The 14,637-nt window shown below is 35.2% G+C and overlaps 1 protein-coding gene across 1 annotated transcript; it reads left to right on the top strand.

Moving 5' to 3' along the window:
• Positions 1 to 9,375: 9,375 nt before the first annotated feature.
• On the top strand, positions 9,376 to 10,046 carry LOC137243347 (uncharacterized). Its single transcript, XM_067771089.1, has 2 exons — positions 9,376 to 9,492; positions 9,564 to 10,046. The coding sequence occupies exons 1-2, from the start codon at positions 9,436 to 9,438 to the stop codon at positions 9,891 to 9,893; spliced, it is 387 nt and encodes a 128-aa protein (XP_067627190.1). The 5' UTR covers positions 9,376 to 9,435; the 3' UTR covers positions 9,894 to 10,046.
• Positions 10,047 to 14,637: the final 4,591 nt, after the last annotated feature.

Raw genomic sequence — 14,637 nt, 5'->3', positions numbered from 1 at the left:
TGAGCTGATTCAACAGTTGCAAATCTGCTCGTTTTCTCATTTCGTGGGTTCACTACTCTCAGTTCTTTCAGTTGAGAGTGGAAAAATTTTATCTGTGTAATGAAATTCTCTACCGGCTCAACTTTCACAGCTCTCAGAGCATATTATCTTTTTCAAGGCGAATTCGCCTGCATATCTTATTCAACGGTTTATCTCAAAGTCTCAACATTGCGTTGAAACGAACTCTCTCGTAATTTTTTTAAACTTCACGCTTCGGCTTTCGTTAAGATACACTTTTTAATGAGTACATCTTTCTTCTAGTAGTTATTTTGTTAATATTATTTTTTTACTGAGAATTACAAAGCAAGAAACACTTCTCTGCTTTGCTTTTAGTCTCTCAGCAATTTTATTGTTAGGTCATATCTTTTTTTACTCATCTTGGTGTAGAGGAGTGGAGTGTTAGACAAACAGTGCTGATTTCATACTTTTCAAAAAGTCTACACGTTTTTTATGTTTTTTTCTCTCTCTTTCTGTCTTTTTTCATTTCCTTCCTTTGTGCTATTTATATTTATCTATTGGCTAGCTTTTTTTGTTGAATTTTTTTCATTTATTACTAACGATGACTTTCTCTTTCATGCAACAAAAGCGCCTTATGGTTGAACTTTCATTTTCAAAGATTGTTTTAAATGATAAACGGATTTAAGAAGTAAGAATATATCGAGATACGGGATAGACTTGCGTAGTGTATTCAGAAATTAACAACCCGAAGTGCTTTGTCATGCGCGGTAGTTACTCAGGTGGGCAAGTTAGAAGATTCGCAAGTTAGGCATGCCTGTGGTAGGAATTCACTAAAAGCTACAGAGCTAATAGGTTCGACGTGGGCATATTAGATTGTTCCCGAGTTTGTCTAGTATCTTGATGGTGCCAATTTCGGCAAAGGACCATCATCATCGGTAATACTGCTTAAAACCTACAAGAAGAAGATGAGCGATAGTCACATTTCTTCTTTGGACTTTAGACAAAAGGCTTAAAAATTAGTACTGGTGTGAAGATCATGATATGATATATGATGTTTGATATATAACGACAACAGACGATGATATATGGCCAAGTGACCAATAGCTTTGACCAAACTAATTCAACAAAAAACGATATTTGAGGAATAAGAAAAAATAGAAAATTTGGTTTAAGAGTAGCCTCTTAAAAGTACAAACTATACACACTGTTCGGATCGACGCACTCCCCTTAGGTTATTATGAGTATCTCAGAAAACAAAGTAGTATTCATTCCAAAGCTAGTCATCTGTTACTTGAATCATACCTCAAGGCGTTGCTGATTTCTATCGCTTACTAGAGACTGTATAGACACGTTATTAAAGCTTAAATATTATCTATTGCAGAGATAGGGATCAATCTAATCAGGGAGATTTACGCTACTTTAGCATCATATCGATTTGAATACTAGATTGAATTCTTAGCTTACAATGTCCAAATCAGTTTGTCTTCGGTTAGGTAAGGTTGAATTGGCCAGTCTGTAAGGACCTCACAAAGACTGAATGAGTCCATTGTGTTACCAGAAGTTTAAATTTAAAATATTATAATTAATTTTCACAAAGATATAAATTAAGTACAAAGTTTACAATTCAAATAGACGAAGTTCCAATTCAAGTTCGGAGTTATTACTTCAAATACAGAAAACTACAAGACAAGTAACAAAAAATTACCTATTCAGTATTGCAACTCAAGTTCCGAATGTTCATTTCAATTTCAGAGAGTTACAGTTCAAGTTCAGAAAATAAAAATTCAATATCAGAGTTCTCATTTCAAATTGAGAAAAATAAAATTCAAGTCTAGAATTTTTAATTCAAAACTCCGAAGATTACAACTCAAATTCGGAAAATAATAATTTAAATTCATAATTTTTATTTCAGTTTCAGAGGATTAAAATTCAAGTCTCGAAGATGACAGTTCTGTTTTAGAGTTTTCGTTTCAAATTCAGAAGAGTACAACTCAAGTTCAGAAAATTACAATTTAAGTTTCAAATGTTCATTTCAAACACAGGCAATTACAATTAAAGTTTGATGATGGCAACTCCAATTCAGAATTTTCATTTCAGATTATTATTAGTCTAAGAGCCCGTGACTGCCAGACCTTCGTCATTTTATAAAAGTTGAAATTTCGTCAGTGCATACTTCCAACTGAAGCAGGATCGTTGGTCTATTATATAACTTGAGTCATAGTGGCTTTAACAGATATCATGCAAAAATTTTGCAGAAAAATATACCTTTCTTTCGTAATTTTATAAAGACTGATTTTCATATATGGTCTTCGTCACGATATAAGAAGCAACTAGCCTCATTGCTAGACACTTTCCATAGTGGCCTTGTCCAGCCAGACACTTTTTATAATGCAAAACTGTACGTTTTCATAAGCTGAAAGTTTTTTACGGCCAACAAAATTTCAAAAGTTTTTTTAAAGATTTTGTATTCGAATTTCAGTGTAAAATTGCTTCGATGTTCTTTGAAGTTTATAAGGATTAAAAGTGTCTGGCTAATCAAAGCCACTATGGAAAGTGTCTGGCAATGAGGCTAGTGGCTTCTTATATCGTGACGAAGACCATATATGAAAATCAGTCTTTATAAAATGACGAAAGAAAGGTATATTTTTCTGCAAAATTTTTCCGCGATATCTGTTAAAGCCACTATTACTCAAGTTTTATAATAGACCAACGATACTGCTTCAGTTGGAAGTATGCACTGATGAAATTTCAACTTTTATAAAATGACGAAGGTCACGGGCTCTTGCTCTATATAATTCAAGTTCCGAATGAAATGTAAAAAGTTTCTTAAACAAATCCAGAACTTTCCCGAAATTTTTCTTAAATTTTCTGTTATTTTATTGGAATAACAATAATAACAAAAATATACATCCTAATTCCTTCAAAATTCCTTCAAATAATTCAGTTATTACGCAAAATGCGTAAAGTATAGAACTCTGTCTTACGAACCTCATTTGCAGATAATTTTAGAATTAAACTGGTCAATTAAATTTTAATTAAGGCAGCTTTCAACAACTGAAAATCTCACTGCAAGGCTCAAAAGGAAACTAACTTAATTATAAATTCGAATAATTATTGAGTAGCAATGTAAGACACAAATATTTAGGTTATATAACATAGTTGTAGGGGCGAATAAAAAAGTTCGCATATCGCGGTCAATAAAGACCTCTCATACACTGAATGTGTCCATAGTGTTAACAAAATTTGTTTGACTACCAAACGGAAGAATCCTAATCAGGTGCTAGGACTGATGTTATGGAATAACTCCGTCCTCTTGGCAAATACCAGAAGTTTTCTAGGACTTAGCTTAATTTCTGCCTCGAGATCTGGCAACTGTGCCGCCCCTAATAGCTGGAGCCGGGACCTGGCGAACGCAGGACACGAACACAGAACTCAAGCTCAACCGTTTCTGCTTACAACTCACACTTTCGACATCTGCTGTTACTGACAAGGCCTGATTTATAAGCATGTGACGCCAGAAGGCAATGTCCAGTTAGTATGAGCCTTAAGTCTTATCTCTTCAGAGATATTTTCTTATTGGTACTGAAAAAAAAGAATAGCAAGCGATCTTGTGTATTAACATCAATTGGTGTAAATGTCAGCTCCTTAACTTACTTTCACCGCACGGGCTATGTTATTTTGTGCTATATGTCGTTCAAACTTTTTCTCGTTTACTTAGTTAGAGTTTAGTTTATGTCGATAGCAAATCATAGAACGAATTTTTTCTTGCGCTGGCGGTTGAATTTCGTCAGATTTGTTATTAGTTTTTGTATCTGTTTTCCATTTTAAACAATCGTTCTCTAACTGCCCATATACGGAACACCTTTAAATTTACGCTGACCATTTTTTCTGTCAAAACAACAATAACAGCAAATCAAGCTTTTAGTCTGCGCTCGTAGGGAAATTTCCTCAGATTCATTATCCGTTTTTGTGCGGTTTCTGGTACTTATTCATTTTAAACGATCGTTCTGGAACTGCTCTTATACGGAACACTTCTAAATCTTCGGTGACGGTTTTTTCAGTGAAAACTGCAACAACCGCAAATCGAGCTTCTATTCTGCGTTCGGAGTGAAATTTTGTCGGATTCATTATGCGTCTTTCAGTCTCCCTTTCAAACGTTCTTTCAGGAACTTCGTGATGGTTTTTTCTGTTGAAACAACCACTGCCTTCGAAGTAAACCTTCGTCAAATCCATTCAGAGATGTTTCGTGTTTTCTCAAATTCATCTTAATTAATCGTTCCAAAGTTATCTTGGGCAATGTATTTCCTATTTTTTGGATTCTCAAAGAAATTTAAGGTATCACCAACTAAGCGAACTTTTATTAGTTCGCTCATAATATGTATTAATAACAGTACTGTCAGGTGCGCAAAGTAGAAAACAGTAGAAGAAAATGCCACTCGTAACAATTGTGTACCTACTTAATTAAATAATTGCGCAGTCAGGTAGAAAATTATAAAACAGTTGAAGCCAATAGCACCAGTACGAGTACATGGATGGCTGAAAAGATGAAGGACGATGGGGTCAAGTTAGAGCAAAGTAAATGTCCATGCTAAATGTACAAGGGGGTATAAACAAAAGTTCGCTAAGTTGTCGACACCAACACAAAACAAAATAAGTAAGGACGGGATTGTCTTCGGCTGTGCCGAAGACTTAATACCTATCATGAATGGGGCTGAACAATAATCTTATCCCGTTCGTAATCTCCAAATAATCGGATGTATAAGATAAGAAATATATAGTGAATTGATGTACATACACAAACGATTTTTAAGATAAATATAATATAAAAAATGGCAAAAAACCCCCTTATCTGAACGATCGGTTGTATGGGATATATATTATATATAGCTATGATCGAAATGATTTTTACAGGAAATCTTCTATGATATATTAGAATATATATCACCAAGTTTCACGTTTTTATATTGGAAATTAAGGGAGAAATGGCTAAAAATCTTTCTATCTGAACGATCGGTTGTATGGGATATATACTATATATAGCTCCGATCAAAGTGATTTTTTTAGGATATCTTCTATGATATATTAGAATATATATCACCGAGTTTATACTTTCTAAATTGCGGCAGGAATGACCAAAATCGTCTTATCTGAACGATCGGTTGTATGGGAGATATATGTTATAGTGGTCCGATCCTACCAGATCCGACAAATGTTTAATATAATACAAAAATACATGCTTGTGCCAAATTTCATTGAGATATCTCAAAATTTGAGGGACTAGTTTGCGTTCAAACAGACAGACGGACGGACGGACAGACGGACATGGCTATATCAACTCAGTTCGCCGCCCTGATCAATTCGGTATACTTAATGGTGAGCCTATCTTCTATATTTCTCAACGTTACAAACATCGGACCAAAGTTAATATACCATTTCATGTTCATGAAAGGTATAAAAATACTTTCCAAGTAGCAAAAGAAATGTCTGACGATAATCTGACGAAATTCCACAGACTAAATATCTCAGGGTGTATGTAACGAAATTTCACCATTAAAGGAAAAAGAAGGAGGGCCTCAACAGAGACTTTTTTTCAATTTCTGCGTGCATGTGAAACATTTATTTGTAGAAGACGAGTAATGAGCTGTTAGACAAAAATTTACCACTTCTGACGCTACTACTGATGACGTTACTATCATTGGTCGTTTTTTGTTCAATAGCTCGTAAGCCGTCTTCTACGCGATTTACGGAATGTTATAGCGTTTCCACCCGATTATTATCCATTAAAGATTCCACGATTTCTAAATAGTCCGATAGTAACTTTGTGTTATTTTAAATAATGTGGCAATGTTATTATTGGACAGTTTAGAAAGCGTGGAAGCTTCATGAGCAGAATAATCAGACGGTAACGTTATTCCGTTTCGTGATATCTTAGAAATACTACAAGCACCATAATCCTCCCATCTAGCATCTTATGAATTCTGGTTATTTCTGAAAATTAATCGAATTTGGAGTGGAAATTTCATAGACAACAATGCGAGGATTTTTTATGGTTTAGGCCAAACGAATACTTTTGCAGACAGCTTTGAGACGTGGATCTATAGCTGAAAGAAAAGCATTGCAGTCAGTGTTATTTTTAAACTGATCGAACTTTTGTTATCCGCCCTCCCCTTTTATGAATACGAAGGAAATTTACATTCCTCTCAGATAAAATGCATTTATTGTAATTGCAACAATACCAACAAATGTTAAGCTATATTCCAAGTTACAAATAATTGTTGAACAATTGGTAAGAGTTGATTATTTCTACGACAAACTACAAACAAATGTGCAACAACTCAGGCCACATGCCAATAGCCAATGAAACAACAACAATACCAACACATTTCAAAAGGGTGTGTATTAAGCATTTCATATCTATACGATTATGACACTGAAGTATTTAATCAACTTATTTATTGAGAGATATCCTTGAAAGGAAAATTCGAGAGCTGGGGGTATTGCTAGCATTTAAGCAAGAATTATAGAGCCATTGCAGGGGCAAGGAAAGATTCCGAATAATATTGAAAATCTATCTGTACTATTTCGCCTTTTATCGGAGTTATTTAAAAATTGTAAAGTAGTCAATAAGAAAAGTGCTCAACGAGTGTGTATAAACTAAATCTGAGGAAATGTTGCTAATATCTCTGAAGAATTAGGATGTTGAAGATAAGGCGAAGTAAGAAGTGAAGCGGAAGATAAATGAATATGAAAAAAAGGAAGAGAAAAACCCAACTAGATGATATTATAATTACATGGATAAATATGATAATGATGGTGAAGTGCGGAAAGCGAAGACAAAAATGGAATTCCGATTTTTAGGGGATTTCACAGTCGGTTAGGAATAGAAATACGAAGGCGAATTTTAAGTAAAAAAAACTTTTGTGACACTTCAACCATCGTAGGATTGCGGGTTCAAATTCCACTCCCGGGAGAAAAAGCTTTGAACAGATTTACAAGGTATAGTCGAAACAGCTGTCGCCTTGTCCTTCCTTATGTCACGTTGTTTAAATTTTTCCCAAATTTTTAAATGAATTATAAAATTAAAAATTGCTTCAAATAAATGTTTTCATACATTTAAAGCAATACGGGAAATCCCCGATTAACTCATACAAAAAAAAAAAAAACAAAAAAAAAAAAAAAAAAATTGAAAAAAAAATTCCGCCAACTTTTAGGCAAACTTTGGGCGAATTAAAATTCTTTTAAGAAACCCCATGTAGAATTTTAGGCACCGGCTTCTAGAAAGTTTTGAGCGAGTTCGAGCACGCTGCCGAATGAGGCTTGGTACATACAGGGATAGTTTTGGACATATGAATATCTGCAAGGCTTGGTTACTTTTAAGGAAATTTTCGATAGTATGTAAATATACTAGTTAAGAAATCTAGAAGTAGTTTTGTAGTTTTTTTAGATTCGGGTACTTTATCAGAACCGGTTTGGTTCACTGAACCAGATACTTTTATGAGAATCTTGAACGTTTTCAGAACTGGTCACATTTTTGAAGCGGATACTTTTTCAACTGGGTTTTTTTTTTGCAGGGTACTTTTTCATAACAGGGTGCTTTTCTAGATCAAGGTATTTTTTTGAACCATGCACTTTTTTAAAATCGGGTACTTTTGAACTTTTTAGAACGGGGTATTACCTCGAAGCAGTACCGGCTCCTTTTTTGAAACTGATTGCTTTTTTGCCCGGTTGTTTTAAAGAGCCGGGCACTTTTTTGGGTTCGGGTACTTTTTTGAACCGAGTATATTTGAAGATCCTGGTATTTTTAAAGAAAAGGCCACTTGAACCTGATACTTTTTAAGAACCGGGTAATTTTAAATAACTGGTTTGTTAAAGAACCCGGTATTTTTAAAGAACCGGACACTTTTTGGGGTCCGCATACTTTTTTGAACCAGATACTTTTTAAGAACCGGGTATTTCCAAAGAACTGGTTTGTTTTATAGCCGGCTTTTTTTGAACCGGATATTGTTAAAGAATCGGGAACTATTTAAAAATCGGTTTGTTTTGGATTCGGGTACTTTTTTGGAACCGGGTACTTTTTAGAACTTGGAAACTAACAGTAATAAGCCACTAGCTCTTCGCACCCTCTAAGGAAAGTGGCCAAGTGACGCTTAAATAAGCGTATTGAAAAGTTGCTGGCGAATTTCGCTGGCGAGTTTTAGGTAAATTCTTGGGGGCGAATAAAAATTTGATGGTAATGTTGACTTTTGACAAATTTTAGTGTTTTGAAAATCCACTGGAATATTGACCTGAAAAATGACTGAAGACTTTGTAGGGAAGTGAAAATTTACTGCCAATTTTCGCAGGCGAATTTTATTGAAATTTTTTAAGTTATATAAATTAGCAGTCGAATGATTTTAAAAACTTTAGGCACCTTTTCGGGCGAATGAAATATTTCAAACGAATGAGAATAGAAATTTGTAAAAGCGATTGTGCAGGAGAATCACTGGGTGTTTGTTTTGAAGAATGACGATAATACGAAGAATATTTATTTTGTATTCAATCGAGCAAAGGTTCTTCTTTCATTACGTGCAGAGATAACAGTGTTATCTCTAAAGTAACAACAACTAGACCCGAACAATTGCTATGTATTTACGTCAATCACGAGCAAAGGCAAAGCAATTACAAACATTTTAAACGTGAGATTTGAGTGCCGATTAAATATGTTATGAATACAGAAATAGTTACAAAAATAAGTAGCGAAGTATGTTTCAGGGTGAAGCCACAAATTTTACACCCAGTTGGTTTTAGCCAAAATTACGTAATATCAGCTAAATATTTTCCCGCAAAATTACGTTCATATTTTAGAAAACTTAGCACTGATAACACACGGAAGTGAAATATGGCAAATATCTATGTATATCAAAAAAACTTACATGGAAAAGTTTCAAAATACATACCTTCATATGTGGGCGGTGCCACGCACATTTCCCAAAACTGGTATCTATAACCGTATGATCAATCAATGTGTCAAACTTCTGCAGTTAAATGCCATTATTTATTGAGTTATGATATATTTCCAATTTTTGAATAGAAAAAGTGGGCGTGGTTAAGGTCGAATTTCGCTCATTTTTCCTAGCACTATATTCGAGTTATAAACAAAACTACAAACCAAATATATACATTTCGCTCAAGTTATCGAACGAACTTGAGGACAGGCTGACAACAGAACGAACAAAGCTAAGTCTACAGCTTTCTGAAGCTGAGGTACTGATGCATAGCAAAAGTGTATCTCTGTTGATCCGTTCATAACGGCACAACCAACCGCTAAGCAAAGAAAGAATATGCTTAGCACAGCTAGGTATAAAAAGTTCATGTTTCCTATGTACTAAAAATTTGGTATAAAAACGCCGTTTTAAAACCAGTATTACTCCAAAGTAAATTGTTAAATTCGAGCTTAAAATGGCTGTAAGCAAGAGCGTTTTACTAGTTTGTTTGGCCATGCAGTTTATAATTGCGGTAAATATTAAATTGGAAAAAACTCACCTTGAAGAAAATAATAACCATAATATCTTATTCCTTTCTTCAAGGCATTCAACGTACAAACTGCGGAGGCTTATTGGCCATTTTCGTCCGAGTCATCACAAAAGTCTGACATAAAAGAATCCATTTTAGGATTTTTTAAAGATCTTTATGACGGAAAAGAACCTGAAACCCCTGCAAAATCTTCAGGTTATGGACACCACGAAGATACCAAAGGTCTACCCGGAGAATATGAGATCACAACAGCCAGAGCAACAACTACAGAAAAAGTAATAGGCTATGAACACCACGGTCATTCCAAAGATCTACCCGGAGGATATGAAGCCACAACAGCAGCGGTAACAACAACAGAAAAAGCAACGGGCTACGACAAATAAGATTGCAATAATAAAAAATTACAAATCCAAGGGAAAACTAGACAATTAAAATACCAATTAGGACAAAAATAACAACAGAAGTCACAATGTTTACAAAATACGTAAAATTTGTCAGTGAATTTAAAGTATGAATTTTAGTCATTATTTGCCTAACTTATATTTGCATAATTAATAACACAAATGAAATAAAGTAAACTATAAAAAATATTCCCAAAATAGCCCAGTCAAAAAAGGATTTAAAACTTTTTAAGAACCGGTTACTTTTTCAGAACCGGCTACTTTTGTTAAAACCGAGTGGTTTTCAGAATTGGGTAGTTTTTCAGAAGCAAATACATTTTAAGAACCGGGGATACGAACACAATTAAAGTGGATATATATACATACACTGAAAGAAATGGTGCTAGTAAAATCAAAAATCGGTTCTGCTGTTCTTAACGGAGATTCGGTGAAATTGATCGAATTATGGTTAATTTGACCGAGTTCTTTGTCAAGCGAACAAATTAGTTTAGTCATTTCAACAGAAGAGAAATTGTCGCTCTTAAAATTGACAGATTCCTAATCAATCCAACTGATTTTATTGTTAACACAACTGATCTCACTGGATCAACAGTCAAAACATGAGCAAATTTCAAAGAGAATTTTACGCTCACTGCGCTCTCTACTTTGTACTTACATATGTATGCTGTGTACTATATGTATGCACATATTTACGTGTGTATATGGCGGCCGCCGTGGTGTGATGGTAGCGTGCTCCGCCTACCACACCGAAGACGCTGGGTTCACACCCCGGGCAAAGCAACATAAAAATTTTATAAATAATGGTTTTAAATTATAATAAAATTTTCCTAAGCGAGGTCGCCCCTCGGCACTGTTCGGCAAGCACTCCAAGTGTATTTCTGCCATGAAAAGATCTCAGTGAAAACTCATCTGCCTTGCAAATGCCGCTACATATGTACTTTCGTACAAAGCTGTCGCAACAACTTTTTTGTTCATTTGACTACTAAAACGGTCAATTACGAATCAACAATTTGTGCGCAGTTGATTCAACATCTTGTTGCGATGGATAAAAAATTACAGAAATTTCGGTTGAATTTACCAGACTTTTTCTTTCAGTGTACCAACAGTAATAAGCCACTACCTTTACCTACCCACAAACATACTTGTAAGTGAAGCTTATAATCATGTTGAAAACAAACAAGGCTATACACATTTCATATTTTCCAGGGAGGAAGTCATGTTGGCTTTAGAGGAGCCTAAACCAACCTAAATAAATTTGCAGGAACCGCAATCAGTTACCTCAGTCAAGTTTCCTTGAAAAGCTACTAGAAACTTCACATAAGCGACAAACCGTTGGTTGACTTAGTAATTTACTCTGATAAAATAAAACGCAAAACAAATTAAATCAGCTCTCACGATGTGTGCAGGAGCATAGTCTGCCTCTCTCTCCGTACAACCGTTGCAGACCCTTTAGGGCAAGAATGTTCAAATAATGGCTCTTTATAGCTCATTACATCATTAATTTGACGCAGATTGGATCCTGATAGATTTGACATAGTGCACACTCAAAGCAAACGGTGCAACAATCCATCGATATTCATTCACTATTTGTCGTAACGTGTGGCATTGTTGCATTGGAAGGATATTTCTGACTCTCTCCATACAACCGCTGTAGACACTCTAAAAAAAAAAAATGGCCACACAATGGCTCTCTCTTGTGAGCTACACAACAACATTCAGTTTGCTTAATGGATTCGCAACGGTGCACAAAACAAACGCTACAATAATTGATCGACATTCATTCACTTTTTTTCACGACGTGTGACGTTGTTGTTAGCGAAATTGTATGTTGAGGAATGTCGAACGAAAGGACGGAAAAGAAGGGCGCTACCTACGGGACTAAATAAGTACTCAAAAGACCACAAAGCGAAAATACGCCAGTGCAAAGAAATTGATATGTTTTCTGAGAGTGGTAATACCTTAAAAGTCGACAAATTGCGGGTAAAAGCAGTCGTGGCCTCACAGGAACGGTTCTGTTCATATTTAAATGGCGAAGGAGACAATAAACTTGACACCTCAATCCATGGAATTATGAAAATAGAAATATCTTGTGCTGTTCAAAGATGGAGTTGAAAAATAGGTAAAAAAAAATGTGCCTCCTCTTATGCTAAATGTGCTCGGACATTAGATGCTCTACGATTGGAACCGTAGCGTGCTCTACCGACAACATATTAGTTGAACCTCTTGAGGATTGGAAAAAATCTCTCTGAGACTTTTGAAATCAAACGAAGCTCCAGACAAGACGAGATGGATTTTTATATAATATACATATCCATGGTTGAGTTTCTAGTCTACGTCTTATATATGTATATTTTGGAATACGTTTATTGTACTCGCAAAGCTCGATAACGAGGGAATGTTTTTTATTTCTTTACACAGCAGCGAACACAAAAATAGCAGTGGCAATTTTTCTCAAATTTCCTTAAATTTTTTTTTTTGGTCAATATAAAAATATACTTCTATGAACTTTGTAACTTAACTAAACAAACCAATCTTGAAAATGTTTTCAAATAAAATCGAGAATTGGAGAACAATTTTTCGAAAATTTCGAATTTTTTTAGAGTTTTTGAAATTTTTTTGAGTATGCAGTTTTGTAGTACAATCAATTTTAGTCTAACAAAGTGCAAGTTATTGGTCGTACAAAATTCGCATTGATTTTTGACAATATTTCGCGAAGGATTTTTAAGATTTTAGAGTTATAACTTGCGTTTTGACAGACTAAAATTGATTGAGCTGCAAAACTGTATACTCAAAAAAAAAATCAGAACACTCTAAAAGTTTCTTAGAAATCGTTTTGAGATTGGTTTACATAGTTCCAGTCACAAAATTCACACTTTTTTTGTTAAATTATAGAAAATAAAGGAAAGGAGAACGTAATTGAAGAAATTTGATAAAATTGTAATTGCTATTTTCGTGTTCACTGGTGTATGTACCAATTCGAAATTTGGGACAGAGGTAGCTCTGAGTTGTGTTTGTGAGGTGTGGATATCACCGAACGCAGTTTATAAGCGTAAGTTCTACTATGGTCGTGCATTAAAGTATTGATGAAGATAAAAAAACTCAAAAATATCAGGAAAATAATTACACTAGCACGATATTGTTATCGAATAACGTGTTGAGTGTGATGACAAATTCTAAAAAAATTATAAATATTAATCGCAACTTAGTTAAGCGAACCCGAACCTGGTTTCTCCATTCATGCCAAACCTGCAATGGTCACAATGAAGGGCAATTTCTTAATTGGCGTTACAATGTATATTTTACAGCGGTAGATATTAAAAAAAGAAGTGTTTTTCAAACAAGTTTTAACTTAAGTCACTCGTATCAAAGTCATTTCTATTTTCAGATGGTACAGCTTATTGGAAACCAGCAAAGCCAATTGAAAACTCGGACACAGAATCGGCAAACTCATCTAGCATAGCTGGTAATGGAAGATCAAAACTTAACTCTAGACCACTCCGAAGTATCAGAAATGACCAGAAAGGTGTTGGACAAAGTATTACAAAAATTGTACAAATTCACAAATAGTACAAGGCAGTCACAAAGCTATAGGTAATTATTTGTTATGCTCAATCGATGAAGGAAATAAAAAAGGGACACTAAAGACAAATTTAAGAGTGCAAATATAATTATTAATCCTAAGATTTTCCCCATGGAAGAACAGAATTTCTGTAGTTCAAAAACGTTGGAGCACGGCAGGTCTCTCATAAGTCTCTTCCTCTACTGAAGCTTCTAGATTAGGTTGAACTGGCCGGTCCGTGAGGACCTCACATCGACTGAATGACCAAACTGAAAGACCCCATCAAAAACCAGGACCTATGTTATAAAATAACTCCGTCCTCTTGCAAATACTATAAGCTTTCTAGGCCCTATGCCACTTGCTGCTTCTAGATCTAAAGGGGTGGGGGGCCTAGATGGTCGGGCTAGTGCCTCAATGGTGCTTATTACCGGAACTTACCGGACCTGTATCCGGAAAAGAACCATCAACACCCATAACACTGCACAAAAATCTTCGGGGAGTCTCTTTATCGTTAATACAACAACCACTGCAATGCAAAATGAGAATTTGTCCACCGGCATACCTGGGAGCTACTAACCAGTAGAATTTTATTATAAAAAAAATGTAAAGCGAGATAACCTCCGAAGATATTTTAGGCCGAGCTTATCTTTCAATTTGCGTCGTGCTCCTTTTTAATTTTTCCTACAAATAGGCGGGACGGGACCTACTTGTTTTATGCCGACTCCGACGGCATCTGCGAGGCAGATAAATTTTCACTGAGAGCTTTTCGTGGCAGAAATACACTCGGAGTGCTTACCAAATACTGGCGAGAGGCGACCCCGCTTAGAAAAATTTTCTTCTAATTGAAAAACCTTATTTCTAAAATGTTGATGTTGCTTTGCCCGGGGTGTGCACCCAGGACATTCGGTGTGGTAGGCGGAGCACGCTACCAACACACCACGGTGGGCGGTCGTCACCAAATTGAAATTTAAAAATTCTAATTACTTATGCCAATACGAGCGTCAAGCAAGAGAATTAAATTTCACAAAAAAAAGTTAAAATAGGGCTGCAACCTTAAAATAATTATATACATAATTATAATTTCATAATGTGTTCATTGTTTATACGCTGCTGTTTTGGAAACAGTTTAAGACATTTGGATTAAATTGCGCATGCGGCTCATATGTA

This window comes from Eurosta solidaginis, chromosome 1 (genome assembly GCF_040869045.1).
Source record: "Eurosta solidaginis isolate ZX-2024a chromosome 1, ASM4086904v1, whole genome shotgun sequence".
Lineage (NCBI taxonomy): Eukaryota > Metazoa > Arthropoda > Insecta > Diptera > Tephritidae > Eurosta > Eurosta solidaginis.
This window is presented reverse-complemented; position numbering and strand designations above follow the sequence as displayed.

Excerpts from the sequence above, each read along its gene's own strand:
- LOC137243347 (XM_067771089.1), top strand. The coding sequence starts at position 9,436 with ATGGCTGTAAGCAAGAGCGTTTTACTAGTTTGTTTGGCCATGCAGTTT. Across the intron at positions 9,493-9,563 it reads CCATGCAGTTTATAATTGCG|GCATTCAACGTACAAACTGC; the intron begins GTAAATATTAAA and ends CCTTTCTTCAAG.